This window comes from Pelmatolapia mariae, linkage group LG6 (assembly GCF_036321145.2).
Source record: "Pelmatolapia mariae isolate MD_Pm_ZW linkage group LG6, Pm_UMD_F_2, whole genome shotgun sequence".
NCBI lineage: Eukaryota > Metazoa > Chordata > Actinopteri > Cichliformes > Cichlidae > Pelmatolapia > Pelmatolapia mariae.
The window spans coordinates 8713205-8739721 of NC_086232.1; the positions used below are offsets into that span (position 1 = coordinate 8713205).

Consider the following 26517-nt stretch of genomic DNA (forward strand, 5'->3'; position numbering starts at 1 on the left):
AAAATCTTTAGCTGAAATCACGATCAGTATGTTCAGAGGAGGTCAGGTGTTGACTTTCAAGCTCAAGTCTGTTTTTGGTTTATATACCCAGGTTTATGTTTGCATATGCTTCAATAAATTACTGCACATATTTCCCATTTCCCTAGTAAAATACAAACAAAAGGTGGCTCAAAACTACAAAACTACAGCCGGGATGGCGAACAATATAGAATGTACTCTATTTTTTCATATGTTAAATGCCTTTATGCTGTGAGTCATGTAACTTAAAAAGAAAATACTACCCCAGCTCTTTATCATGTGTTATTGTGTGAGCAGCATGTTAAATGCTAATGATTAAGAATTATTACGATTAAAAACAGGAGAAATTAAAACTAGTGATTACTTCAGTATTTATATACTACTTTATATACTAATGCTGCATGTTTTATTTGGGTCACAGGAATGTCTGTTTGGCACTGATGTGCATTAACAGTACACCATGTGCAGGGACCGTTGGTGGACTACATGCAAATAAGAGTACAGGATGCAAAATGCAACACTAAGGCAAACATCTGACACTACGTGTGATGTGCTTCACTGTTTCCAGTTTAATCTCCACCGCTGCCCACTCTCACCTCGTCCCAACCTGAGTCATCTTTTTTACACTTCAGATCTACCGTTTCCTCCTACACATGCAAACAAGCCTTTACAAATTTAACTACACCAAACAGCAGAAACAGAGTATGTTCTCTATTTCTCAAGCGTTATCCCCATTCTGTAGTTACACGTATCCTTGATCTGCACTATCATGCTCAGAAGAGTTTTGTTTGCTGAGTTCCACTTGACACACGTTGTGTAACTCTTTAGTTTTAGTTGCTGGCTTGCTGCTGCTGATGTGACCACACACATAAATACTTACTTATACATGTGTACACACAGGCCGTGATGGAGTCAGCTTGTTGTCCCTGGCTGGTGTCCAGCTGCATTAGCATACAAAGTTGTAGTTGCTGATGAAGTCCCTTCATCACCACAATCTCATACAACACTTGCTAGTGGCTTGCACCTCTATTATCATTCACTCAACTGAGTCTTTCTCTCACTCTGTCATCCTCCCATCTTGTTTTCACTACTACCTTCTACATCTTTTTACCTGATTTTGATTTTTGTCTTTTTTATCTCATTAGGTTTTTCTCTCCGTGGCCTCACTTTCTTTCGTTTTCGCCTTCCTTTCTCCACATCCTTATGTCGCCCTCTTGTTCTAACGCACATTCCTCGCCTTCTGTTTCTAACAAAATCCCTTCTCTTTGCTTCATTGGTGCCCCAAATCATTCTTTTCTCCTTTGTTCTCTCTCCAGTCTATGCAGAGTTTGTCTTCCTCGGTTTGTTCATGTCTGAGATGCTGATCAAGATGTACGGTCTGGGCATCCAGCCCTACTTCCACTCCTCATTCAACTGCTTCGACTGTGTGGTGAGTGCACAAACTCACACACTAAAACTAAGTGCAAAAAAAAAAATGTACTGATTATAAAATCCAACACTGCATTTAATCTCTCACTGAATGTATTAGTGTGTTGGTCTGCTTCTGTAGTAAGTTTTGTTTTTATTGGGGTTTTTTCTTATCAGTGTATTAATTCCTCAGCAAATGTGATCAGAAGCAAAGACTCTAACTCCAACACAGAGAAATTTCAATTTATTTATTTATTTTACAGGGGATCCATGTTTTTTTGAAAAAAAAACCCCACCCCAAAACATTATTGTTATTATTAAAACAGGATAATGACCTATAATGATGATGATAATATGATGACCTGGATGATTGAGAACCTTCACAGACATACATACTGTATCTAAAGTGTTAAACCTTTATCATGTTAAAAAACTGAAATGTGCTGTTGAAATTCCACTTTTTTCTCTTAAATTAAGCCATCTCAGGGATTAAATGTTTAGTGATAGGTATTAGTAAACATGGGTGTTTTCTCTGTTTTGTGATCATTCAAAAACTAAAAGTGCAAAATGTGCCTGGTCAAATTTCTTTTAAAGTTATAACCTATGACTCCTTTTTAGCTACAGTCTAATACTAGACTAATCTTCTTCTTATGACTTCTTCTTTATAAAAGTAATGTTTGCTGACAAAACCAGTGGTCCCCTGGAAAGGACCCGACAATTCAAAGTAAAATAATAATAAAGAAAAATATGCATTTACCTCAGCTTCTTGGATAACTAAGCAGCATCCTAATAATGTCTATGGTATAAACAACGGTTCCAAGTTCATGGGGTTTTTTTAACTTTCAATCTGTCAGCTTGTGCCTTGGCAGAGGAAAAATTCTGTTTTCGGGGCTTCAGAGATTTTTTTTGATAAATAAATACAAACGTAAACTTCTAATAGCTGCTGATTGAACTCAGCGGTGCTGACTGTATTGAATTGTGTGTGCATGCAGGTAATAGTCGGCAGTATCTTCGAGGTTGTGTGGGCCACCATAAAACCAGGCACATCCTTCGGGATCAGCGTGTTACGAGCTCTGCGATTGCTCCGCATCTTTAAAGTCACAAAGTAAGTGTCTCTCGCTCTTTCTCTGACTTCTCTTAGACTTGCATGTTCTTCCATCAGTACACAAATGAGACGATGATGATAATGAAGCACATGATAAGAGGCCGAGCTCATGGTACTGGTACGATTGTAATGAAAGAGGGTTGGATGGTTTTACTAGTGCACATCATTCTATGTGGGACACCTGTTAGTTACTTTTGACCGACATCTGGAGAAGCTCAGGGGTGGTAAAAACAGGAGGGTATACATGAAAAGGAGCAAAACAGCTCAGACACAATTTCATGTTAAAATATCAAATTAACAAAATAAAGGCTGAATTCAGCTTAAAAACATGTACCTGTTCAGTTAAGTGAATATGAAGTTCATGTAATCACCATCTCCTTTTATAACAGAGACCCTTAAGTCTCAGAGTTTACGTAAATGGTTTCGATCCTCTTCTTTATCACTGCCCTCTTTCCTATCCTCCTCTCTCTTTTCTTCTATTGCTTACTTTTTTTGTTGTCTCATTTATCCTCATCATGTGTCCTTCTTCTTGCACATGTCCTCCTTTTCCTCAGGTACTGGGCACCCCTTCGAAACCTGGTGGTTTCTCTGCTGAACTCCATGAAGTCCATCGTCAGCTTGCTGTTCCTCCTCTTCCTCTTCATCGTGGTCTTTGCCTTGTTGGGGATGCAGCTGTTTGGAGGACAGTCAGTATCACCACTAACTTAAAAAGAAGCTCAACTGCCAGTATTAAATTTGAGCATCTATTTTTTTACTGTACATTTTCCTTTCTTCTCCTTAGATTTAACTTTGACGACGGAACGCCTCCTACTAACTTTGACACTTTTGCTGCAGCAATCATGACAGTGTTTCAGGTGGGGAAGAAAGCTTTATGCGTGGTTTCTTAGAGAACGAAGCAAATATTAAAATGAGAGTAACTCTGTTTTCCAGACACATTTCTACACTTCACATGACTGAATATTAACAAAGCCTATTGTTGTGCTGTCATCAGTCTTGTTCAGTTCTGACTGCAGGTCCAATGTTTCTGTGTTGTCTTGCAGTGATTTAGAAAGCTATCTTTTGTTAGGAGCAGTTTTTGCTTTATTTTCTTTGAGTGACTTTGTCAGAGCTGTGTCACTCAAATGTACCAGCTGTATGTGTGTATCAGAGTGTGTAGAGGTATCTAAAGGGCTGAGGGCATTTAAAGTAACACAACTTCATTTCTAATTAGGGATATCTGATATTTGGATTGGACAGTGGTCTGGTGATTGGACAATGTATGTGTGGCTGATAAATTCAACTTACTTGTTGTTTACTACAAAGCACATCAACAGCAGATTAAGTATGACAGTTAACGTAGCATGGAGGAATTTCACAGCAAAGCCACTGCAGCTTGGAGACGTTGCAGTCCAGCAACTCCCAAAACCTTTTAACTAGAAATGGTGTTCAAGTGAGTTGACGCAAAAAAACCACCAGAATACGTAAAATCTCTGTGAATATTTTGTGTGTCGTGTATTTCGTTGAACTCCTGTGTTCTAAAGGCAGCCATTCACACCAACTGTGTAATTTTGCTGAAAGAATCTGCGACATTTCTTTTTTCTAACCAAGCTCCAGTTTTCCAGTTTTTCAGATCTGAATAAACAGATCTGACCAATCAGATTATTGCATTTCGCAATACGTGCACTTGTAGCTCAAAACGCGCAGTACTGAATATAGTAAAATAATACAGTTTTTAGCTCAGACACACATCTAGATGCTGCTCTGGGTCAATCAGATGTCCGAAATTATTTCTCTGGAAATATCGAGCGAAATATGTGCAAACCATGAAGTTCTCCCAGCTGCTGTGTTCTTTTTATTATGTGATTTTTGAGGATGAATATTCCACAAAAATGCAACACATTCAGTGCTCATATACATTACACCACAAGCTCGGATCCAAATGTTATTGGTTACGTTATTATTACTGCTTGATTACTTATTGTTAACAGATAAGTGGTCAAGCAGTGAAGTGACTAAAGACTTTCACAGCAAACTCACTTCTTTTATATCAGACCAATGAAACTAAAACTCTCTCGACAGATCCTGACAGGAGAGGACTGGAATGAGGTGATGTACTATGGCATTGAGTCCCAGGGTGGAGTGAAAGACAAGGGGATGATCTTCTCCATCTTCTTTATTGTCCTGACACTCTTTGGCAACTGTATCCTGCCTTCACGCTTACCTGTGCATGTACTCAAATGTGCTGTATACATGTACAGTATCTATATATACTAAGAAAAGTTATACAGATGCATATATTTTGTCATATACATAAAATTCAACTTGTTTTGCTTCCTCTGTCATTTGCTTATCTACAACACGTCGTATCTTTTTTGTCTCCACTTGGTTTTCATGAAAAACACTCAGCTTCCTCTCAGCATTTCTCCCTAACCTCTGCCACCACAGACACTCTGCTTAACGTCTTCTTGGCCATCGCTGTTGACAATCTGGCCAATGCCCAGGAGCTTACAAAGGTACAGGTCTACGTGTTATGCTGTGTGTTACCCAGCTGTTGTGGTTAGCTAAAGCACTTGCAAGCATAATGATCTTCCTGACAGCTTTCACTGTGAGAATGCTTTGGGCCAGTTTATCGAAATATACACTGCTGATAAAAATTAAACAAACACTTTTTAATCAGAGTATAACATCAAGTTATACTCAGTTATCTATCCTTTTGTTCCTAACACATTACCAGTCCATATTAATATAGATATTCACTGAGACCTGATGTGTTTTCGGAATGTTCCTTAATTTATTTTTATTTATTTTTTTGTGCAGTGTAGTATCCTAAAACTTATTTTTGTGTATTTCACTTTTATATGTCAAAAACACTTGCTGCACTTGTAGGCACAGCAAGTGATACGTTTCCAGTGTTCTAAATTGACCTCATGGAAACCTCTCATCTTGTTGCCAGCTGCAGTAAACTTAGTTCTTGGTTGCCAACTATAGTACAGCTGGCAGTCATTTCAGGTTTTTTGCTAGATTGACAAGAAGACACCTTCAAGCAGCATAAAGTCACTGAAGAGGGAAGAATTGTTTTCGTCTCCAGTGTTGGTGGGAGTTCATTTTGCTCTACCTCTATCAGTATTTACACTAAAAATTTAGACCAGATTACTGTTCTTCTTTAACAGGATGAAGAAGAACAGGAAGAGGCAGCCAATCAGAAGACAGCACTACAGAAGGCAAAGGAGGTGGCAGAGGTCAGCCCTCTGTCAGCTGCCAACCTGTCTATTGCTGCGTGAGTTGACACATTTACACAGATAACCCTCAAAGACGTGAGTACATTCAAAACACTGCACATAAAATCCATCATGTGGCTGCAGTGACAAAGAGGCACAATCCCACGTGCAATGTTTTGTTTTTGTTTTTTTCTTCCAGGACTGTCTTTCGTAACATTTATGATTGGCAGGCATTCATTTGCACACAACACACACACACAGTCACCATCACACTCTCACTGTTCTCTAAAACACGATAAAGCGATTGTTCTGAGAGTGAAAGGAACAGATTCAGGGCTTTGTGAAGGGAAGAAGAGCGAGAGGCGGACAGTCTGTAGAATCTTCTCCTGGCAGCAGAAACACTGACAATAGTATACACGAGAATGTTGCTCAAAGAAACTCACTGCTCCTTTGGAAGTCACTAGACTTTTTAGTCGCTGTGGCTAACTGAGCCTGTGCTGAGAAGATTTGGTGCTGGTAAATTTGTGTTGGAGAGATGGTCCTCAGTCACAGGTGAAGATAATTCCTCACAACATGGTCTAATTAAGTGTTTCAAAATTTCTGAAAAAAAAATCCAATCTAATTTTATTTGTTGTTTTCAGTAATAATAAGGCAAGTAAGATGCATTTCTTTTATTCAAACCAGTATCAGCCAAACTGCAAAGCTCTTACCTAAACAGTCTACATGGATAAATAAGAACATACCTAAAGTCATACATATAACTGGATTTTCCCTTTAAGGATGAACCGTTTTTACATTACTGCTACTGATGTGTGACTAAATTTCAGTGGTAAATTTCAGTGGGTTTGTCCTCAAGTGTCTAATCCTTCTTTTCCTTTTTCTTTCTCACTTACTCATTACCATCTCTTTCCCCATAACACCTCTGACAACAATACAATGACACCAATTTCCTTGCTTATTCATTCATTCATTCACATCTTCACTTTATCTCCACCTCGTCCTCCTGCCTTACCTGAAATCACTCACATCTGCCTTTCTTTTATTTTACTACACCCTCTTGTGTTTCCCCTCCATCGTCGCCGTAACTAAAACTCCTTTTCTCCTGCCTAACATCCCCTAATTTCCCCCAACAGTAAGGAGCAGCAAAAGAACCACACGAAGGGAAATAAGTCGGTGTGGGAGCAGAGAACAAGTGAGATTCGCCGACAGAACCTAATGACGAGCCGCGAGGCGCTCTACAATGAGCTGGAGCAGGATGACTGGAAGGTGGGAGCGGAGGGAGAAGAGGTGAGGCGTTTCCCCCCCTAAGAAAAAACCACATATACACATATATATACAGTCTACTCCTGATATATATGGTAAATATTTGTTGTAATGTGTGTAAAGCAATCTGTAACCACCTTAAAGGGTTATTAACACCACTTCTTTTTGAATGGATGACTCTTGGAGGACACACATGTATTAACATGTAACATGTAATTTGTGTTTAGTGACATTGAAAATCATTATTGTAAGGTCAAAAACATTGTATCAGAACGTTTATGTCCATTGTTCTCCAAGAGTTGGAGCTCCTGCTCAATTGCAATTAATTTTAAAGCTAATCTATAATTCTGAGATTGAGTTTATCTTAACCCTCTTAGGTCTAAGTCATCATTGGTTATAACCCCAACAACTGCTCCAAACCTTATGCATGTGTGCCTTTTTTTGTCCCCTGATTACCAAGATTTTGGAAAACAGCTTAAAAAGAATTACATATTCTGATTGCATAGAGTTAGGGTTATGGTTGCCACTGATGATGACTTAGACCTTAGATGGGTATTGAATGTAAAGTCTATTTAAGATCAGTAAACTTTATCTCACAGTAATATCCAATGTCCAGTCAATGTGACAGTCATTGCTTGGTGTCTTGATGCATGCTCAATCATCTAGGTAAGGAAATCCCAAAAAGTTGATTCTGTTCATCTGGACGTTGCATTTTCGTCCAGCTGAAAATGTCAAGATGAACAGGATCAACTTTTTGGGAGTCATTGCTCAGTGTTTGTCTTCTTTTCCATAATTAGATTTCATATATAAAACTGATAACTGCTGTGTATTCTGGGTCATAACGTAATCTACATGTTTTGATGCCAGAGTGTAATATCCCTTTAAGCCTGTGAAGGAGTGTTATTTTTGCAATGCTATATGGGACGGCTTGAAGCTGCGTGCTTGGGAGCAATGCAATATTAAAGTGGGGCATGCAGAGAAAGCAGTGGACTCAAAACTGGAATGGGGCAAAGTGCAAATCAGTAGTTGGCTGGATATGACTCAGCAAGCTGTATGTTCACAGCTGGTTCTGTTTTAGCATTTTGTGGCTTTACAAATTAAAAAAAAATGTTTAAAAACTTGTTCACATGGAGCCAAAAATGGTGGGCTGTTTGCTGAACTGTGTATCTGTGGCCCAGGGGAGGGAATGGGACCGGCACGAGTGCTGTAAATCCTGCTTGTTTATTTCTGGGTTAACATATGTATATATAAAATATGATACCAAAGAAGGTTAAAATACTCCGGACTATATTTGATTTGCCAGCTTAGAAGCAATTGCTACTGCAACCCAAAATACATGAAAAGCTGATGTATTTTGCTTGGCTTGATGAGCATTTGCTTCTTTAAAACAGCAATTTAAAAAGTTTCAAGCATGCATGGATGGCAGTGTCATTGCTGTGGTTTTATTCTAGAGCAGCTGTTTTCTTTCCATTTGCAGTATTGGTTTTTTTATTCATTATTACACGATTTACTGTCTTTTAGTAATATACTGTCTATTTGAAATACACAACCATGGAAAACAACCACTAATGTTTAAATTTGCTACTTGCTATGTGAAAAAAAATTCCAAAGGACAATTTAGATTTAAAAGATATACATCTTAACATAAATGATCACCTAGACAAGAGATTCATGCTTGCAAATGATAAACTGCTAACAAGAAACATGCTGAAAGATTTTAAGTCAGTCTCTAGGATTCAATTAAATTCAAGTAAATGTATTTGATTGAAATGTATTATAAGTGGTGTACTGAGACCTGCTTAGAAAAACATTATCATACATGGCTAGCTACTCCAGGGCTAAAATTTGGCTGATGTTTGCATATAACCTCGTAATGTCATCTGCTACCCTGTCACCCTAACTCAGGCGTCTTACCCACGGAAAGGACGTGGTGACATGAAAACCCACTTGGACAGGCCGTTGGTGGTGAACCCACAGGACAACCGCAATAATAACACCAACAAGACCCAACCTGGAGAACTGCCACTTGACCAGGAGTACCGGCGCCAGGACATAGATCACTGCCGCCGTGCCGCCCACTGCTATCACTACAACCGCGATCACCATCAGAAACCCTTTGGGCCAGACAGCAGAGAGACAAGCCAGCTATCAGAGACCCGTATGGAGCACGGCTTCAGCTGCACATCTCTGGGTAACGTGGAGGCGAGCGTAGAGGGTCGTCCAGGGGAGGAGAGGCACAGCCACCGGAGCCATCGGGGCCATCGGCACCGGAACAGGGAAGGCCGTGAAGCTCGCAGTGTTTCCCCCCACCAGAGTGAGGCAGGAGAAGGACATAATGAGCACAGGAGGGCCAGGCAGCACCGCAGGGCAGCAAGAGAAGGAGAGGAAGGCAGGCGACACCAATCCAGGGGGACAGAAGGAGAGGGGGGGAAAATCATGGAAGGAGAAGGGCGGAGAGCAAGACGACATCGACATGGCAACCATGATAAGAGCAAAGGGCATTGCAGAAGGTAAGGAAAGTCTCGAATTAAATCCTGTCAGTCATTAATACTCAGTATAGGTTGTTGTACTGGTGAATACATTGGTTAGAAATGACCTAACAACCAAAATTATTGCAAACGTTTTCAATGAACTTGCCATCGCTGTGCCTTTGAAGTAGTCACTTCCATCTTACATACAGTCTTAGATGGCTAATGGCTACAACCTACAGCCATTAAAGATAATATTTAAAATGCTGTCTGTGAATGTAGTCTCCTCAGTCCAGCTGTCACCACATAACTTTATGATAGTTAAGAGTTAAAGACCTGAGATAGAATGATTAAAGACTAGTGAGGACACCATTGATTGAAGTTCATTTGTGTTATTCACACAACTGCAGACATTTCAAATCCATTTAAAATCTGATTGTCGAATCTAAACAATATAAGTATTAAGCAGCACAATTAGCCATCAAAACTTTGGTAAAGTAACATGAGTAATCTAAAATTTTGTAGGTTCTAGTTAAAATCACACAATTATCACACAGCGTATATACAGTGGTCCCTCGTTTATCAGTTACGTAGTTACCTTCTAAAAATAACCTGCGATAAGTGAAATCCCTGAAGTAGCCAGCTTTATTTTTTAGATGTTTTAAGGCTGTAAAACCCCTCACTACACACTTTATACACTTTTTTCAGACAGGCATGAACATATTCACGCTTTTCTCTCTTGTTTAAACACTCTTAAAGTCCAAACCCTTGTAGAAAAATAAGTCCAGTATTATAGAATAAAACCAAAGTCACCCGCGGTTGCCTTTGACGGTGCAAAACATTTCATCGACATTGTTGTGTTTGTTGGGGAGAAAACTTGCAAACATACAGTACAGCACTTCAGAGTCACGCTGCTAGCGATCAAAGATTTATGTAAATTTGACAAGCTGAACGCAATCTGTACTGTACAGGAGACACGGCACGGGTCTACAGCCAATCAGGATGCAGAACACAATGAGCTGTAAAAAAAAAAAAAAAGCATGCAAAATTGCACAAAAAATAATCCACAGTGAGGCCTTCAGAGGTGAACCGCGTTATAGCGAGGGACCACTGTATGTAGTTAATTTATTTATTGTACACTGAAAAAAATGAAATAAAAGGTTAAAGTTACTTCGTAGTTTGATGATCTTTAATCAGTTATGTAACTAAAACTTGTAAAAGTGGTCAATTAGTTTAACTCACCTGGTCAGTTTGTTCAGTATGACTTTAGTGATTTGCTCTATTCAATAGCCTGCAGTCCTGTTCATATTATATACAAAACGTAATGCAAAATGAAAGAAGACATTCATTTGTTTTATTAGATTTACTGTTCTGTAATGTAATTCCCGGAACAAGTAAAAGTACAAACGTGTTCACGCTAGATGTCCTTCTTAATATTTTTACCCAGCTCTTTGGGACTGATTTTAGTTGTGGGTTAAATGAGAGAGCGATTAGTAGAATCAAACACCAGAAAGGTAGTATTTACTGCATGAAGTCCAAGTTGCTGTTTTGCTATGAGGGTCCCTGGTGCCAAAAAGCTGACTCAAAGTGCTGAGAGGTCATCGTCTGTCAATGTTGTAACATCCTCCATGAACATGGTGTAGGACAGATGAGGGTGTGACCTCATCTCCCAGAGCAGTTGTCATTCACTAACAAACAGATCCATTTAAAATCTAAAATTCAACCAAATTGTTCACTGATTAAATCTACTGCACACTTAGTTGATCAGAGCTCCATTTCATCGCAGTGTTCCTTAACATTCTTCATATATCTGCGTTGCACATTTTAAGACAGTGAACATCTAGGCTAAATGTCCTTGAACAGTGCAAAGCTATAAATGCAAATTGCAGTGGGAAAAAAAACAGGCCCGGCTTGTGTCTTTGTAACCAATCAGAGAGCTCCTTACATTGCTACACATGGCTAATTTGCATTGCATTGTCTACAAGGATCAAAGGAGTTAGGGAAATTTTAAGTGAAATAGCTAATACAATAGTTAATCTATTAGCTAATTTCACAGCTAATTCCATAGTTACTCCCATTGCTAATTTTGTAGCTAATCCCAAAGAAAGCAGGAAAAGGAAATGCAGTGAAGACATGGAATGGAAAAGAAATGGAAATGCCATTTTAAATGTTAGTTCTGAATTTAGAATTTTGTAAAGACTGTTTATTGAGAGTTTAAGACTTTTAAATTAAAACTACCAGGCTATGTATTACAACTATATAAAGACACATATCAAGTGCATCATAGGATTTTGGCCTTGGTAGAGAATCTGCCCTTCTGTGTGTTCTGCATTGCTCTTGTGACATCTCCCCCATCTCTTTTTCCTTCATCAGGGAACACCACAGTACTGGACCAAGCCTCTCTACCACCCGTCCTATACAGCAGTATAATGAGGACCTGGACAACTTCCGCAACAACAGCAAGCTGGCCAATGCCCACGAGCACCCTTACGCCGTACCACCAGATCACCCTGACCATCCTGACCATGTCAATAACCTGCTCAACTGCCGCGATGCTGATACCCACACGCTGCTTCACAGCATGGACAGCTTGATTCTCACTAGCATGGTTAAACCTGACTACACAGCCATAGAAATGCCCCCTGTCTACCCTTACCCCTCGACCAACGCCATCTTACAAGGTGAATCTTGGAGGCTCATATGACTATAAAACTAAAGATGGCTTTTTGGGGTCTATAATTGGTTTGATAGGCATCTTCTAGTTTAGACAAAGAGACATTAATGCAGTACAAACTGTACTTCTGACTGGTAGTACTGACTTTAAAGTTAGAGGACTCTTCGAGAAACACGTCAAAGATACTTTTAAAAATGTATAAAAGAGTGTTTTGTTTTGTTTTTTATGGGTCAGATTGCAAAAACATTATACTCTAAAATATTATTTATTTTTGATTCCATTATACCTTCATGGTATTTCAGAGTATATTTTAACAATAAAATGTAGAGCTAATGCATTAATACAGTTTTAAAACTACTTTTAAATATATTTGTATTTCAGTGCTCTCTTCTCTTGCTGCTCTAGCCTGCAGTACTTTCTCTTCATGCTGGATTTGGGAGCTAAATTCCCCAGTTTCTCTTTTTCTGTCCTTTCATCAGCACAGTGTAGATGGAGATGTACACAGTGCTACATAGGACATGGTGTATGTAGTGGACAGTAACGAAAAACCTTTCTGGCAGGTACCCTACTATAATAATATGCACTCCTTACGCTCCAATAATGCCTGATAATTTTTGCTGCAGCAGCTACCTGCGTTTACTGAAAGGACATAGGATTGTGGACAATGTGGTCAATAAACTGCATTTGTATACACTTAGATATGGCAATAGACAAGTGTCTGGCCTCCACCTTTTTTATTAACACTAAACTGCATGGATGCAGTTTTATTTTTACCTTATACCAAACGTTCACAGTCACCATTGCTTCCAGGCTGCTGCCTGTTCAACCAATAAAGAGCGCCCTCCAGTGGTCCCTCATGAGCAGCTCACTACAATACTGCACCCCAGTCTAACTTTTTTTATCAGTTTAATTTTTTTTTTTTTAAACATGCTTTTGACTGTACTATAATACTGTGTATAATATCACTGCAGTGACACCTAAATTAAAATTGTTGGCTTTCCTCTTGAACTTAGGTTAACAACAGTGCAATATCAGTCTTTATGTGTCAAACGTTATCTCGTTGTGTCTGTCGATTCTGAGTTCTCCCTGTTTTCTTTGCTGGATTTGCTTAGTGAACAAGAACGCCAACACCGACCAGAAGAAGAGTGAGGAGAAGAAAGAGGAGGAGAGCGAGGGCGGAGATGAAGATGGCCCCAAACCCATGCCTCCTTATAGCTCTTGCTTCATATTGTCCACCACTAACCCGTGAGTATATACTCTAAGTGTGTGTGTGTCTGTGTTTATACACACACACAAGCTCCAAGCTTTGTACCATGCTATTTTCTAGAATATGGAGAAGGTATTGTAAAGGAAAGTTTTTCTTTACAGCCTAAGACATATTTCATATTTAATGTGTTGTGGGGTTTTTTGTTTTTTATTTCTTAACATGCACACGCGTCTGTGTGTCTGCGCCAGGTTTCGGAAGTGCTGTCACTACATCCTGACTCTGAAGTATTTTGAGTTCACCATCCTTAGTGTCATCGCTATGAGCAGCATCGCTCTTGCTGCAGAGGACCCTGTCAACCCTAAGTCACCGCAAAACGATGTGAGACACGACTATGTGTTTGTGTTTTTCTGTCTGCATCGTTCTTCTTTTTTGATGGGATGTCTACAACAGATATAAAAATGAAGATTTTGAGAACTTTTAGCAAGATCTGGGAATAGTATATGGTTCTAAAGTAAAGTTATTAGTTGTTAATAAATCCTGTCAGTGAAGAGGTCAGCAGTCTTGATATAAATAGCTTGTGCTAGGGCTAGAAGGATTTGGCTACAGCTAAATTGTTCATAATACATATTAATCATAGGTATCACATCATCCTAATTAATATTTCCTTTTTACATACCTATTGATAACACCCACATGTGATAACAAGGAGTGATTGCAAGGCAGATATTTAGCAGTTTTGCAACCGACAGTTCATATCCGGCACACAAGATTTCCTGTTCCATCGGACTCGATGGATTTGCTTGCATCCAACCAAAGCTTACTCAAACAGGATTGGTCGGTAGCAATGCAAACCAGAAAGCTTCTATTACCAATGTAGGCCCTTGGCTATAGATCACATGCAAATATCTCTTTGTGGAAAACCCAAAAAGCCGATTCTGTTCATCAACCCAGGTTTCCCCAACCTTATAAACAGTACGTTTGCATAATGACTGAAACTAACACCACCAATAAAAATAAGCTGTGAGGTCAATTTTTTGATCATTAACCATGATGATTTTTGATCATCGTCACTGGTGCTAGTCATAGTCATTATGTAAATGGAGGGTTGGGAAAACCTGCTGTCAGCTGAGACTGAAGAAGTCACCTGGGTGAGTGACGAAACGTTTCTCCCACTGAAAACGCTACATCACGATGAACAGAATCAACTTTTTGGGATTTCCATAAAGACGTATTTCCTTACCTGGATGACTGATCGTGCATCAACACATCTCTTTATGGAGATTGGATATTTAGTAGCTTTTTTTTCTCTGTTATTACATTAAATCAAGATTTAGAGAATGTGGAGGATAGGTTAACACCGAAAAGAAATATTATGACAAAAGAGAAAAAATTATGAATAATCTCACTCACAGCAAGTGGATTTTGTGATTGAGCTGTTTGAAAATGGAAACCTAAAATAGGTTTAGAACTAGGATTATTGTCTTTCTAGTGTGTACTTTTTTTTCTTTGCTAATCTCTCCTCCGTTTGTCGCATCTTTTCTCACTCTGATTCATCTGCTCTCTCTAATATGTTAATTTATCTCATGGTGTTGTGTCCCTCCGCAGGTGCTGCGTAATTTTGACTACGTTTTCACAGCAGTCTTCACATTTGAAATGTTGATCAAGGTAACAAAGTATCACAGTGCGACTGTGTGTGACTCTCTATTTTGAGCCCTTTTTTTGTGCAGTTGTATGAGGCGTCCTTTGTATGTGTGTGTGTTTCTGTATCTGTTAAGGCCAGCGTGCTTTAGAGGGTAAAGTCTGTGTGCCTGTGTCCCTGTGTATGTGTGTATATGAGTATATATCATGCTGAGCACACTCCTTGTCTTCCAGATGGTGGTGCTGGGCTTGTTTCTCCACGAGGGATCCTACTTCCGTGACTTGTGGAACATTCTGGACTTTATAGTGGTTAGTGGTGCTCTGGTGGCCTTCGCCTTCACGTAAGTTCCCCTCCCCATCCTCCTCTTCATCTACTCCACTATCCTTCCACACCCACACACACATTTAACCATTGACAGAAAGACCTTTGTCAGTCAGCCGTGTACGTCCAATACACTAGGCGAGGCCCGGCTTTCACCCTCCTGTTGTCTCAGTCTGCTCTGCTTCAGAGCTCATCATCCCCTCTTGTCCAGTATCCCCTTCACTCTGTTCCCGTTTCTCCTTCTGTCCATCTTTTTTCCCAGTCTTTTCTGTTTTCTGTAGGTCGCCTCCTTTCCATTTTCATCTCTATTTCTGTATTGGTCGCCATCACATGTGTCATCATATCAGCAGGTCTTTCTCGATGTTCAGTCGCCACCTTCATCTTGACAACTGACAGCGATCCATAACTAAAATGTATCCCTGATATTTCACACTTAAAAGATCATCACCATCTTTTATTTAAAGAGGCTTTTTGTTATACTGTCGTCTTCATTTCAACCACTATAACAGTTTCCCAAATCATTTCCCACACAACTGTCTATAAACTATAAAGTGCAACCTGCTCCTTATCAACATTTTCTCCTCCCAAATCTTCCTTGCTCCCGATCCCTTTTTTCCCTGTTTGCCAATCCATGCCACTCTGATTTCCTTCTAACCAGGCCGTGAGTCATCTCTTTCTTCCTTCCTTCCCTTTTCTTGCATCCCACTCCCTGACTTAGATCCCCCAAGCCCTGCTTACCAACACTCCCCCCAGGTCCTCTTCAGCCCATGTCGCTGCTGATGCCTTCTCGTCCTAGCAAACACCTTTCAACTCCCTCTCTCATATCAGCACCTCCTCCTCTCTATATTCACCTACCCGTTTTCTCAGTGTCATCACCTACACCTCTGTTGTTCCTAACATATGGCAGAGAGAGTAACCTAGCAAGGGAGTGCTGTACTGCTCTCTATGATCTTAGTTGGCCTCTCCGTACTGAACCACAGCCCCTGGGTGTATGCCATGAGAACTCCCACAGGAAAAGTAGGGAGATCATCAAAATTAGTAAGATTCATCCTCTGTCAGCCATGAATGTCAGTTTTTGAGATATCTAAGGGTGGACTACAGAGGAACATTATTAGGAACTAAGTAATAATACTAGAATGTGCTATATATTTAAAATACATTTGGCACAAAGATACAGTGGAAGAAATGTAAGAAAATCTGATGGTACTCAATTTAGAAATGAACACCATCAGATTAAATGCGGATTTATTCAACGTTATTGAAATAGTGCAAAGTTGCTCGTCGTATGGTTCACGTCCGGCTGTAGAGTACTCTTGCTTTGAATTTTCATGCTGTATGTTAAGAAGAGGTGTTGCCCATTGCTCCCTAACTTGCCGTTAATCCCACAAACCACAACCTCCAATCTTTGTTGAGTACAACTCCTATTATCCGCTCCTGATTATTCAGATTCCACCAAATGCACCATTCAGGCTTCCACTCTCCAAAACCCATTGTATCCAACATCCTCCACCTCGTCATTCTTCCCCATGCCCCTGTCCGGAGGTCAAAATTGGTCATTCCGTGGGGGTGAGGGCGCCCCAGACACCTTTAACCCTTTAATTGCCCAGGCTCTACATCCGCCACTTGGAAGAACACTTGTCCCAGGAAGGACTCATCTCCTCAGCGTCCCTCCTTACCTCTCTTTTGCCAGCACACACTCAAATGTACACACATACTCCTCCACCATTCTGACCATGTTAATGAAACTGGAGGCACAGGTATTTAACTCTCCTTTTTCTGCACGACCCAGGAAAGTACATGGGAGGGTAATAAGCAAGGCATGCTGGGGCAGGGTGTAGTGGATGGAATGATTTATTAGAAGTTATTGCGATGGATACAGCTGAAGGGATCATTTGTGTGTTTGTGTTTGGTAGAAAATAAAAACATGCATTCTCCTCAGCTCTCTGGATGCCCATTGCATGTCTTACTTAGTGTCTACATGAACACTTGCTGTGATGGACAGTAGACAGCATCACTAAGAGCTATGTTCATGATGTTTTAAGCAAAGAATTATCTCCTAAATATGGCATCTGTATCTGAGCAAATAGCTACTGTAAGGGAGTGTTCAGATTAAATATGAAGCGTGTTTTAGAGACAGCACCACTGCATGAAAACTTAAGGGGTAAGAAATCGGAATGTGACATGAAGTGAAAATTTGTTTTTGTTATTTTTTTATTTCAGAAAATCACAACAGCAATCCAACCATTTTTTTTTGTTATGAAGAACATTTTTTAAAACAGGTTATATGAAGAAAAAAAATAACTTAAGGAGAAAAGAAAATTTACTCATTTCTTTACTGCAGAGGTATCGAAAATAGTATCAATTATTAAACTGGGTATTGGTATTAAATCTGAAATTCTAGCATCCTGACAACCATAAAATGATGGCATGAGCTATACTTGAGAGTACTAAAGCTTTTTTGTTTTATCAAATTATTATTTTGTGGATTTAGGTTATCGATACAGATTACACAGATTAGACAGATCAAGTGCATTGTTAGATTAAGTCTCATGCTAGCTGTTACCATATCCTTCGATTCTTTGATTAATTCTTGAAACTTAATCACATTTGATCTTAATGCCAAAACTTGTGACACAGAATATACCAAATATTATATTCATGATATAAGGCCAGAAAGTAGAATTGTCACCCAATGTGAACAATTACTTGCTTCTTTTCTAAATCATCACAAAATCAGCTCAGCTCAACTGTGTACAATCATTCATACATAACAATCAGCCACAAAATTTAACGAGCTAATAGGTGAAGTGAATAAGGTAGGAAAGAACTGCCCAGAAGTGTGTCTGTAAGAAGCCAGAAGCATTGATCTGGCTTCCAAATTCCCAACAAACCAACAAAAGATCCATAGCTAACAAACATCCCCGGCTCCCTGAAGTCCCCTATCCTTCCCTTATTTTAGGAGGACAAAGAAAGGGCAACATAGTATTAGTTATGGTGTAGCTGAAGGGTGAATGAACACATATGCACTGGTCAGTATTTGAGTAGATGTTAGCTGACCAGGGAAGCTGCAGATGCAGGCAAATACAGCATAGAGAAAATAGGGTATCAAATTTAAGGCAATACTGTACAAATTGAACTTGTCACACTGTTGGTGAAGCACTGCAGCTATGGTATATTACAGGTATTGTTCAAAACAAAAGGTGTACCCAGTTAATTTTTAAAGATTTTAACAAAAAATAATATTAATAGTAATAAAAATAGTAACTTTTTTATACCTAATTGATTATAAGGTCTTAATTGGTTTTACCTTTAAAAGCACCAATCCAGCACCACTTATAGTACCCGGGTTTTAGATTATTTTGGTTAGGCAAGGATAATGTCAAACACACACAAGTATAAATAGCAAAATATATAAATAGTAAAAGGTGACAATTTTCCACCACTTTAGAAAGAAACGCAAACTGTCCAATTGTTTCAGATGGACGATAAATTTGTAATGGCAAGTTAAAAATCAGTCCACTGCTGCACCCTCCCCAGCATGACTCGCCACTGAAAAGAAGATGCCTCCTGCCCCCCTGCACTGGTGTTCCTCCCCTCTCCTCTCCACTTCTTTACGGCTGCCTCCTCCCCTTATTTACTTCTTGAATCACCCTTCCCGTTTCTCTTTAGGATGCTCTCGCACCATTGCCCCTCACACCTTCGCCTCCTCTCTCCGCCCTCTTTGTAGTTTTCTCCTTTGCCTCCCCAATCCTACCATCTGCTTCAGGGCTGAGCTACCAGACATTTTTACTTAAGGGGGCGAAGGCTTCACTCCCACCTGTGTAATTCCACTTTGACGCATGACATTCTTTAAAAGCAGGTACATCACAGAACCATTGTACAGAGGGTTTTTTAGCATGGTCGCAGTACAATGGCTTCGTATTTTTATGGGTTTTGAACACAACAACCACGCTTTTGGCACCTTTCATTCTCCAAAATAAATGCTGAATGATACAGTGTCATTAGTGAAATTTGCATGCACTCACAGTACACTGTGAAAGTGTCTTTCCTCTCCCGTTGACGGTGTGTGTGTATGGGACAGTACACACAAATCCTGGTTTCTTGAGTGTCCGCTCGTGATGGATGTCCTGTGTATATCTGTGCGCTCTAACGTGTCAAGAAAACCTGGAACCGGCCACTTGGAAAGATTTAACGCCTTTCTCTTCTCCTGTGTAGATGTGCATGCAAAGCAAGCTTTGATAAAATCCTGCTAGATTTGATTGCAGATCTAATGAGGGCAATTTGTGCTGTAGGCCTGGTCTAATTGATCATTATGGTGTGATAAGATAAGAATTGGTGTAAATGGATGCAGCAATTGAGTTTCCTCCTCCAGCCGTGAAGGTAATTCTTCATAGAGATGGTAGCACAGCAGGCCGCAGCAAAAGACAGCCAGGAGGGAGGGAAGATTTGCACGTCTAGAGTCTCAGCAGGGGGCCTGATTCACAGAAGTGCTCTTATTATAGCTGCAGAGCTCAATGAGGTACCTGAGAGTAAAGCAGCGCTGATGGAATAAAAGGTACATTGCTGCAACGTAAGGAGGCACGAAGAGGCTCAACAAAACTATATTATTATATTTTATTTTAAAATGTAAATCTTTTACATTATATGTCATGTTACAGAATCTACTCTCAAGAGTTGTAGTATTATTTAATAAATTACACAGCCCCTGTTTTTATTGGATTCGATTGGTTTGTCAAGCATGAGCCAAAATGTTCTAAAAAATATAAAAGCATTACATTATGTGCTTATATTATATTAGCATAATATATTACTATGATCCCAGACTGCTTCAATGAAGTCGATGTCTGAATTCAGATTCATGACTCCATAAGGCGTGTCGCCGCTGATTTTCAGTCCAGTTCTTGTGTAATTTAGCATACCTCAGCCTTTTCTCCCTGTTTCCATGTCAAACTGTGTTATCTTTGGCTTTTTTAGTAGCTTCAGCTACAGAAATGTGAACAAATGATTTTAAAATTGTGTAGCCACAACACTGGTTTATTCCTTGAGTTAGGTGCTGTTTTTATCTGTGAATAACTCATAGTCAGTGTTAAGTGGTTTTACAAAGAAACAACACAAACCCCAAAACGTTCCTCTGAGAAAGGTCAGGTACAAGGACTGGACTTAAAATCGAGTATTAAAAAAGGAGCCGATGTTAAATAAAAACTTTATGAATTCTTCAGAAAGCCTGGAAAGTTATTTCTTAAGACCACTTGATAAACAGTTAAGTATAAAATGTGAGGGAATGTATTTACCATGAATCATGTATAATTTTTTAAGGGAATATCTACATAAAGCGATACAGCCCATTTTAAAAGACTCATTCCAGCACTGTTCCAGTGTGTTCCCTGGACAAAAACATAGCTCAGGAAGCTAAGAAAAGGAGCTCAGTTAAACAGAAAATATTAAGCTAAATCAAGTAAAGCAGCTTAAGTATAAATATCAGTACAATCCTTTCAAAGGACCAATGATTAGAAATCATTTTTCAGTTTGGCCAGCACTGAAAACTGTTGTGCTGATTTAAAAAAAATAAAAAGAACACTTGCTAGTTGGTTTGGAGAATATGTGTTTGATTATTGTCTCAAAATGACAAAAAATGAAAAATATGAAAGTATTATTTTTTCAATGGAGTGAACGGTATGGCCCAAAAAGTATGAAAAGTTTTCATGTGACAGCCTGTAGTGCGTCCTTCACAGAACACCACCAGGTTTTCTCAAAGGAGTAGTACACCCTGTTGCAAACTTTCTTTTTAAATCTTTTTTTAAACTAGAAATTGTTTTTTTTTTCAAGGTGAAAATTTAAGACTGTAATTAAGCCAGCATTGCCTAATGCTACAGAGCCCCAACGAGCCAAATGTAAAGTGGTTTTTGGCTCAATAAATATTCAGATCAATAATCATTTTAATATAATAAGCTTACATTAGGGTTGGACACATGGATAAGAAAATAGATGGATGGAATTTGGATTAGGTAATGCGATGTGTTGCTGGAAAAACAGAGTGGTGGTTACTGAAAATGGGCTTCTGTATACCTATGTACATATTCCATTAAGAATCATAAGTAATATATGATTAGTGATTCCTTTAGTCATTAAGTATAGTGTATTTCTGATAAGTTACACTAAACTTTTGAGTGATATTCTAGCTGACAGGTATTTCGGTATCCCACTCAGTGTTTTTTATGGAGACAAGAGGTGGGCATGGAAAGGAATAATCTGTGTGCATGCGTGTGTGTGTTGATGGGTGGAGGGTGTGTATTTGTAATCGGGTATGCAGATATGCCCATCTTGCTGTCCTTTTTTGTCTGTCTCTCATGTGAATGTATTTTTTCCTGTTTCTACCAAACCCCCTCTCTCTTGTGTCTGTCTTTGTTGGCCTCTTTGTGTATGTGTGTGTATCTGTGTGTGCGCGTGTGCTTGTGTCTTTCTATGTCTTTTTTCCCTTCCCTCCCCCTCTTCCTTTCTTTCTCGTCTTCTTTCTCTGTCTTTCTTTCTGTCGCTGTCCCTGACTCTTGCTGTCTCCATCTTCGGGGAAACTCAACAGGAGCGTCAGCGGGTAAAGTCCTTCCTCTGTCCTGCTCTATCCTGCTGTCTTCTTTTCTCCACCACCGGGTCAAATTGGCTTCTCTCTCTTTCTTTCTTTACTGTTCTTGTCATCCATACTCATTCTCGCCGTATCATTTCCACTTGTTCTCGTTTCCACCGCTGTGTCCACAAACCACAGGAAACCATCTAAACACCTCAGTAGATTTGACGTAAAGGCTTTGATTTGTAGCTCACTTTTTAACTGAAAAAAGCTCTAATACCTTGTTTAATGAACGCACGACTTAAAATTACCAGAACAATAGTATCAAAGTGACACCCCACCCACACTGTCGTTTTGTAAGCTCTTTCTAAAGGAGGCTATAAACCTTTTCTGCGCATGTGTGTGTGTCCCTCCCTGTTATTGGCCTGTATTCTAACCTAATTTCCTAGAATTTATGTTTTTGTTTTGGCTAAATTGCAACAGCAAATGTTTTTTGTTTTTTTTACTTTAGACATAGCCATCATGATGTCATCCGTAGCGTTTTGAATTTGCACTTTGAAGCCTTGATATGTCATTCTCCAAAATCTTGTTTTTTAGTCCCAGAAGTGACCAAATTTAGACAAAAGCATGGAGTGTAATTCTATTAAATAAGGCTATGAAATTTTCATTACAAGGTACATCTACAAACCATATGACAGGAATGTCAAACTCATTTTACATCATGTGCCACATGGAGCCCGCTTTCATCTCAAGTAGACCGGACTGATGAAACTCTTCCTGTTAGTGTAAATAAGTTGAATCCCTAAGATATCTTAATATAAAAAACTAAGTGCATGACTCTTTGGGCTTAAATTGTAAGAAATAAATGTGCAAAATGACATAAAAACCTCTGGTGGCTCATTGGCCAGACTGTTCTGTAATTATAAATCAGAAAGATTTTGTTAATTCACAGAAAATAGCCTTTTTTAACTGTGGAAACATATAAAAATAATATATAAAACTTAACTTTCTATACTAGTGAAAAAAATGGGTGTATATCCTAGAAACACTGATACCTGCTGGAATTTCACCCAAAACAATTTTTTTTGTAACAGGGTGCAACCATAAATACTCAGCTCAACAGTTAGACGTTTTAGCACGTAACTCACTTTAGGAGCCAGCCCCAAGTGGTGGGTTAAGGAACTGCAGAGCCTAACCAATAAATTAAGTCTATAAAAGATGCATGGAGCTACCATTACACCGGCCATTGTTTTGAAGCCTCAAGATGAGCCTTTTTGCCATCAGCAGGAAAGCCTGTAGAGCGATCAGTAGTCCTTCTGTAGGACTAGAAGTCTTTTGCGTCCTGCTGGCCTTCAGATTAAATGTCACATTGGCTTTTCTTTTTTTTTTCACCTGATCGAGGCAGAGTTGTGTAGAGCGTAAACAAGAAATCCATGACTAGTTGTCACATTAATAGTTGTGACTAATAAATAACTATACATAAAAAATGTTAGGAAAATCTGTTTGTGCTTCATGTGCCTGAAATAAATTAAGAATATCGGCCAATATATTGGCTTTTGAACACACCAAATATTGGTATCAGTATCTGAAAATCAGTAAAACTCGAGTTCTTGGCTCTTCAGTGTTGTCTTCATTTTGTTCTGCCAGTTTCTAAAAAGAATACCAGATGATTTTTTTTTAATGTGGTTTTGCAAAATTTGCAACTCCCACGGGAAAACTTATTGTTCTATACCTTACAAACACCACTGCCAAGCTTCTGAGCAAGTGCATTCTGTGGCTCTTACACATCTGTTGGTCAGGAAAACCCATTGTGTTGAGTCTGGTATCTTTTGTTTTGTCACCCAGAAAACGTAGAATATTCGCAAGACTCTACTGGTGTGGTTGTGTTGCTACACAGATGAAGGTGAAATACAGGCTATTACTATAGATGTGCCTTTGGGCTAAATTAGGCAACTTTCTATGAATAGATAATGTCGTAGATAATCCCACATTGAAATGCAAGACAATAAGTATTTTGTGATATTTTTACATGAGAAACGTCGGCCTCAAGACTTTATAGTCCTTCACAGATCACAGGCGTTTAACTATATTTAACTTTATTTCGCTTTCCTTTCTGTCATACATCATTTTACTTGGCAGAATACCAAAAACATTTAATCATATGTCAGTCATTAAATTAAAAGGACTGTTGCCTTTGCTATTATGCTAGTGTGCATGTGTGAGATCTTGTGCGCGTCTGTATGTGCAGGGATATTGTTAATTCCCAAAACCTTTGGCCTTACTTGGCTTTACTCTAATACTCTAAGCTGCCTGGATAGAGTCAACTTCAAAAGGGGGAATTCCTATTGATTATCGATTTAGTCCCGCTCTCTCACACACACGCACCTACACAAACCCTGTTGTGCAGACACGAAGAACTGCCAAGGCTCCGACTCAATCAATCAGCAAAGAATTGAATTGTCTTATGTTTTCTGTCACAGGAACTGAGTTCATAGTTAAAGAGCTCCTTCTTGATGGACGACCTCTTTTCTGCACTGGCTTGGCAAGCCTCCAGTGCCTCCGGCCTCTGGTTTTTGTCACCCAAAGTGGCCCATCCACTTACTGTTAAGATCAACTGAGCTATTTAGTTCCTTGACACCTCAATTTTTTCTTCACTGATATTGGTATATGGGTACACAAATCACAAATAAATATTTAGCTATGGATTTCAGGCGTAAAGCAAGCATTTAAAAACACAGGACTGAGAACGCTTGACTTTCAGCCCAAGATAATTTCCTCTGGTCACTTTCATGGCTCATTTAACACTCCTGGTGTTTGCTTGTGTTACGACATGTGATATTGTGTTCTGCTAGCAACGTCACATGTCCAAAGTGTCTCACATAGCCTCTGTCTACTGCCCTCGTCTCTTTCAAGAAATCCAAAACATGACAGCTGATTTTAACAAAAAGGAAGCTATGTGAAACGTATCGGAGTCAGTCCATTAAACTTTAACAAATTCAGGATTATATCAAAAATAATCCTAGCCATGTAATACTTAAAGTTCACGTTTCATGCTGCCAAATCGAAACATCCATTTCTCCTGGAGAACCTAACAGCGCATGACTGAAAAAGAAAGAAAGAGGTTTGGCTGGGCACTCTGCCGGGAGATGCCTGTCAGTATGGAATGAGTGAATGTCTTGTTGTGTGATAGTGAAGATTTTAACAAAAGGTCGTGATGCTGCTCGATGTCCATGAAACCAAACGGTCAGACAACCGAACACGTTCTCTCCCACCGGTTTCATGTTTGACGTGCAGTTCAAAGTTTCTCTTTTCCTGCAGAAGAAGCGACTGTCCGCACAAATGTTATGTGTGTATGATTTTTATACAAGGCCGTATCATATGTTTTTGTTTTAGTTTTCCACACAGAAGTTATGTTTAAAAGATAAATTAAAGTTAATGGAAATGTCCCTCACCCCACCTCATCCCTTTATGAAATATAATTGTTGAATAATTTCAAAGGATTTGGTGAGAGCTCTTTGTTTCATCCCATCAGTTCTCCACTTGGTGCTGAGATTATTTTCTAACATTGTTTTTTTTTTTTTTCATTCCTTGGATCAACTCTAGGGGGAATAACAAAAGTAAAGACATCAGTACAATCAAATCCCTTCGTGTGCTGAGGGTGCTGCGACCTCTTAAGACCATCAAACGTCTCCCCAAGTTAAAGGTAGAGCCATTTGCCCATCACTTTTATTTTCCCAGGTGACATTATACTCACTGAATACTCACTGAATTCCTCCACTGTGACAAAATTGATGAAAATGTTTCCAAAAGAGGGAAAAACAACATCTGTCAGGGGATCATAATCTTACAGGTTGTAAACTAGCTGAAATTTGTTACCCCAAAGTGCAAAAACACTGTGATGATTTACAGACTTCCTGGTTTTAATTAACTATAGTTAATCACCCTTAACCGTGGGGCACATGGCTCCCCTGAGCCCGGTTCCTGGTTCTTGTTAAAAGGGACTTTTTCCTTCCCACTGTTGCCAAGTACTTGCTCATACGGGGTCATTTGATTGTTGGAATTTTCTGTCTATTACTGTATCATCTTTATCTTACAATATAAAACCACTTCAAAACTGTTGTTTTGATTTGGCGCTATCTAAATACAAACAAGTTTAATTAAATTTTAAAAATCTTCTCTAAAAGTTGTCTCTGCCATCTCCTAAGAAGTTTCAGACGGCTTCATTACATTTGTAAATGTCTCCATCTCTGCCCTGCAGGCTGTCTTCGACTGCGTGGTCAACTCTCTGAAGAATGTGTTGAACATCCTGATTGTCTACATGCTCTTTATGTTCATCTTTGCTGTGGTGGCCGTTCAGCTCTTCAAAGGTCGCTTCTTCCATTGCACAGATGAATCCAAGGAGTTTGAGCGCGACTGCAGGTGGGTTCAGATGTTCTCTGTGGAGTCGATCTTTGGTTACCAAGAAATAAAAGTTACAGTCTGAACGACTTTTCAGTCTGTAGACTGAAAATGTTTTATGGCTATACTGCCCCCTAGAGGAGTTTGCTCGGCATTATAATAAATTCTACTTTTTTCAATAGGAAAATGCCATTAATGAACACTGGGCCAACCAACCAACTTATTATTATGTCAAATATAAACAAAGCAGAAATTTACCTT

General features: G+C 39.2%; 1 protein-coding gene across 1 annotated transcript in view; it reads left to right on the top strand.

Moving 5' to 3' along the window:
• cacna1ab (calcium channel, voltage-dependent, P/Q type, alpha 1A subunit, b) overlaps positions 1-26517 on the top strand; it is a 103211-nt gene that overhangs the window by 33713 nt on the left and 42981 nt on the right. The window contains exons 11-26 of the mRNA XM_063475783.1: positions 1335-1447; positions 2418-2530; positions 3085-3216; positions 3312-3384; positions 4589-4709; positions 4955-5022; positions 5680-5786; positions 6861-7014; positions 8896-9500; positions 11832-12139; positions 13245-13377; positions 13588-13717; positions 14945-15004; positions 15212-15318; positions 25462-25561; positions 26117-26277. Of these exons, the coding sequence (XP_063331853.1) occupies positions 1335-1447; positions 2418-2530; positions 3085-3216; positions 3312-3384; positions 4589-4709; positions 4955-5022; positions 5680-5786; positions 6861-7014; positions 8896-9500; positions 11832-12139; positions 13245-13377; positions 13588-13717; positions 14945-15004; positions 15212-15318; positions 25462-25561; positions 26117-26277 (2485 nt within the window). The remainder of the gene's footprint in view (positions 1-1334; positions 1448-2417; positions 2531-3084; positions 3217-3311; positions 3385-4588; positions 4710-4954; positions 5023-5679; positions 5787-6860; positions 7015-8895; positions 9501-11831; positions 12140-13244; positions 13378-13587; positions 13718-14944; positions 15005-15211; positions 15319-25461; positions 25562-26116; positions 26278-26517) is intronic.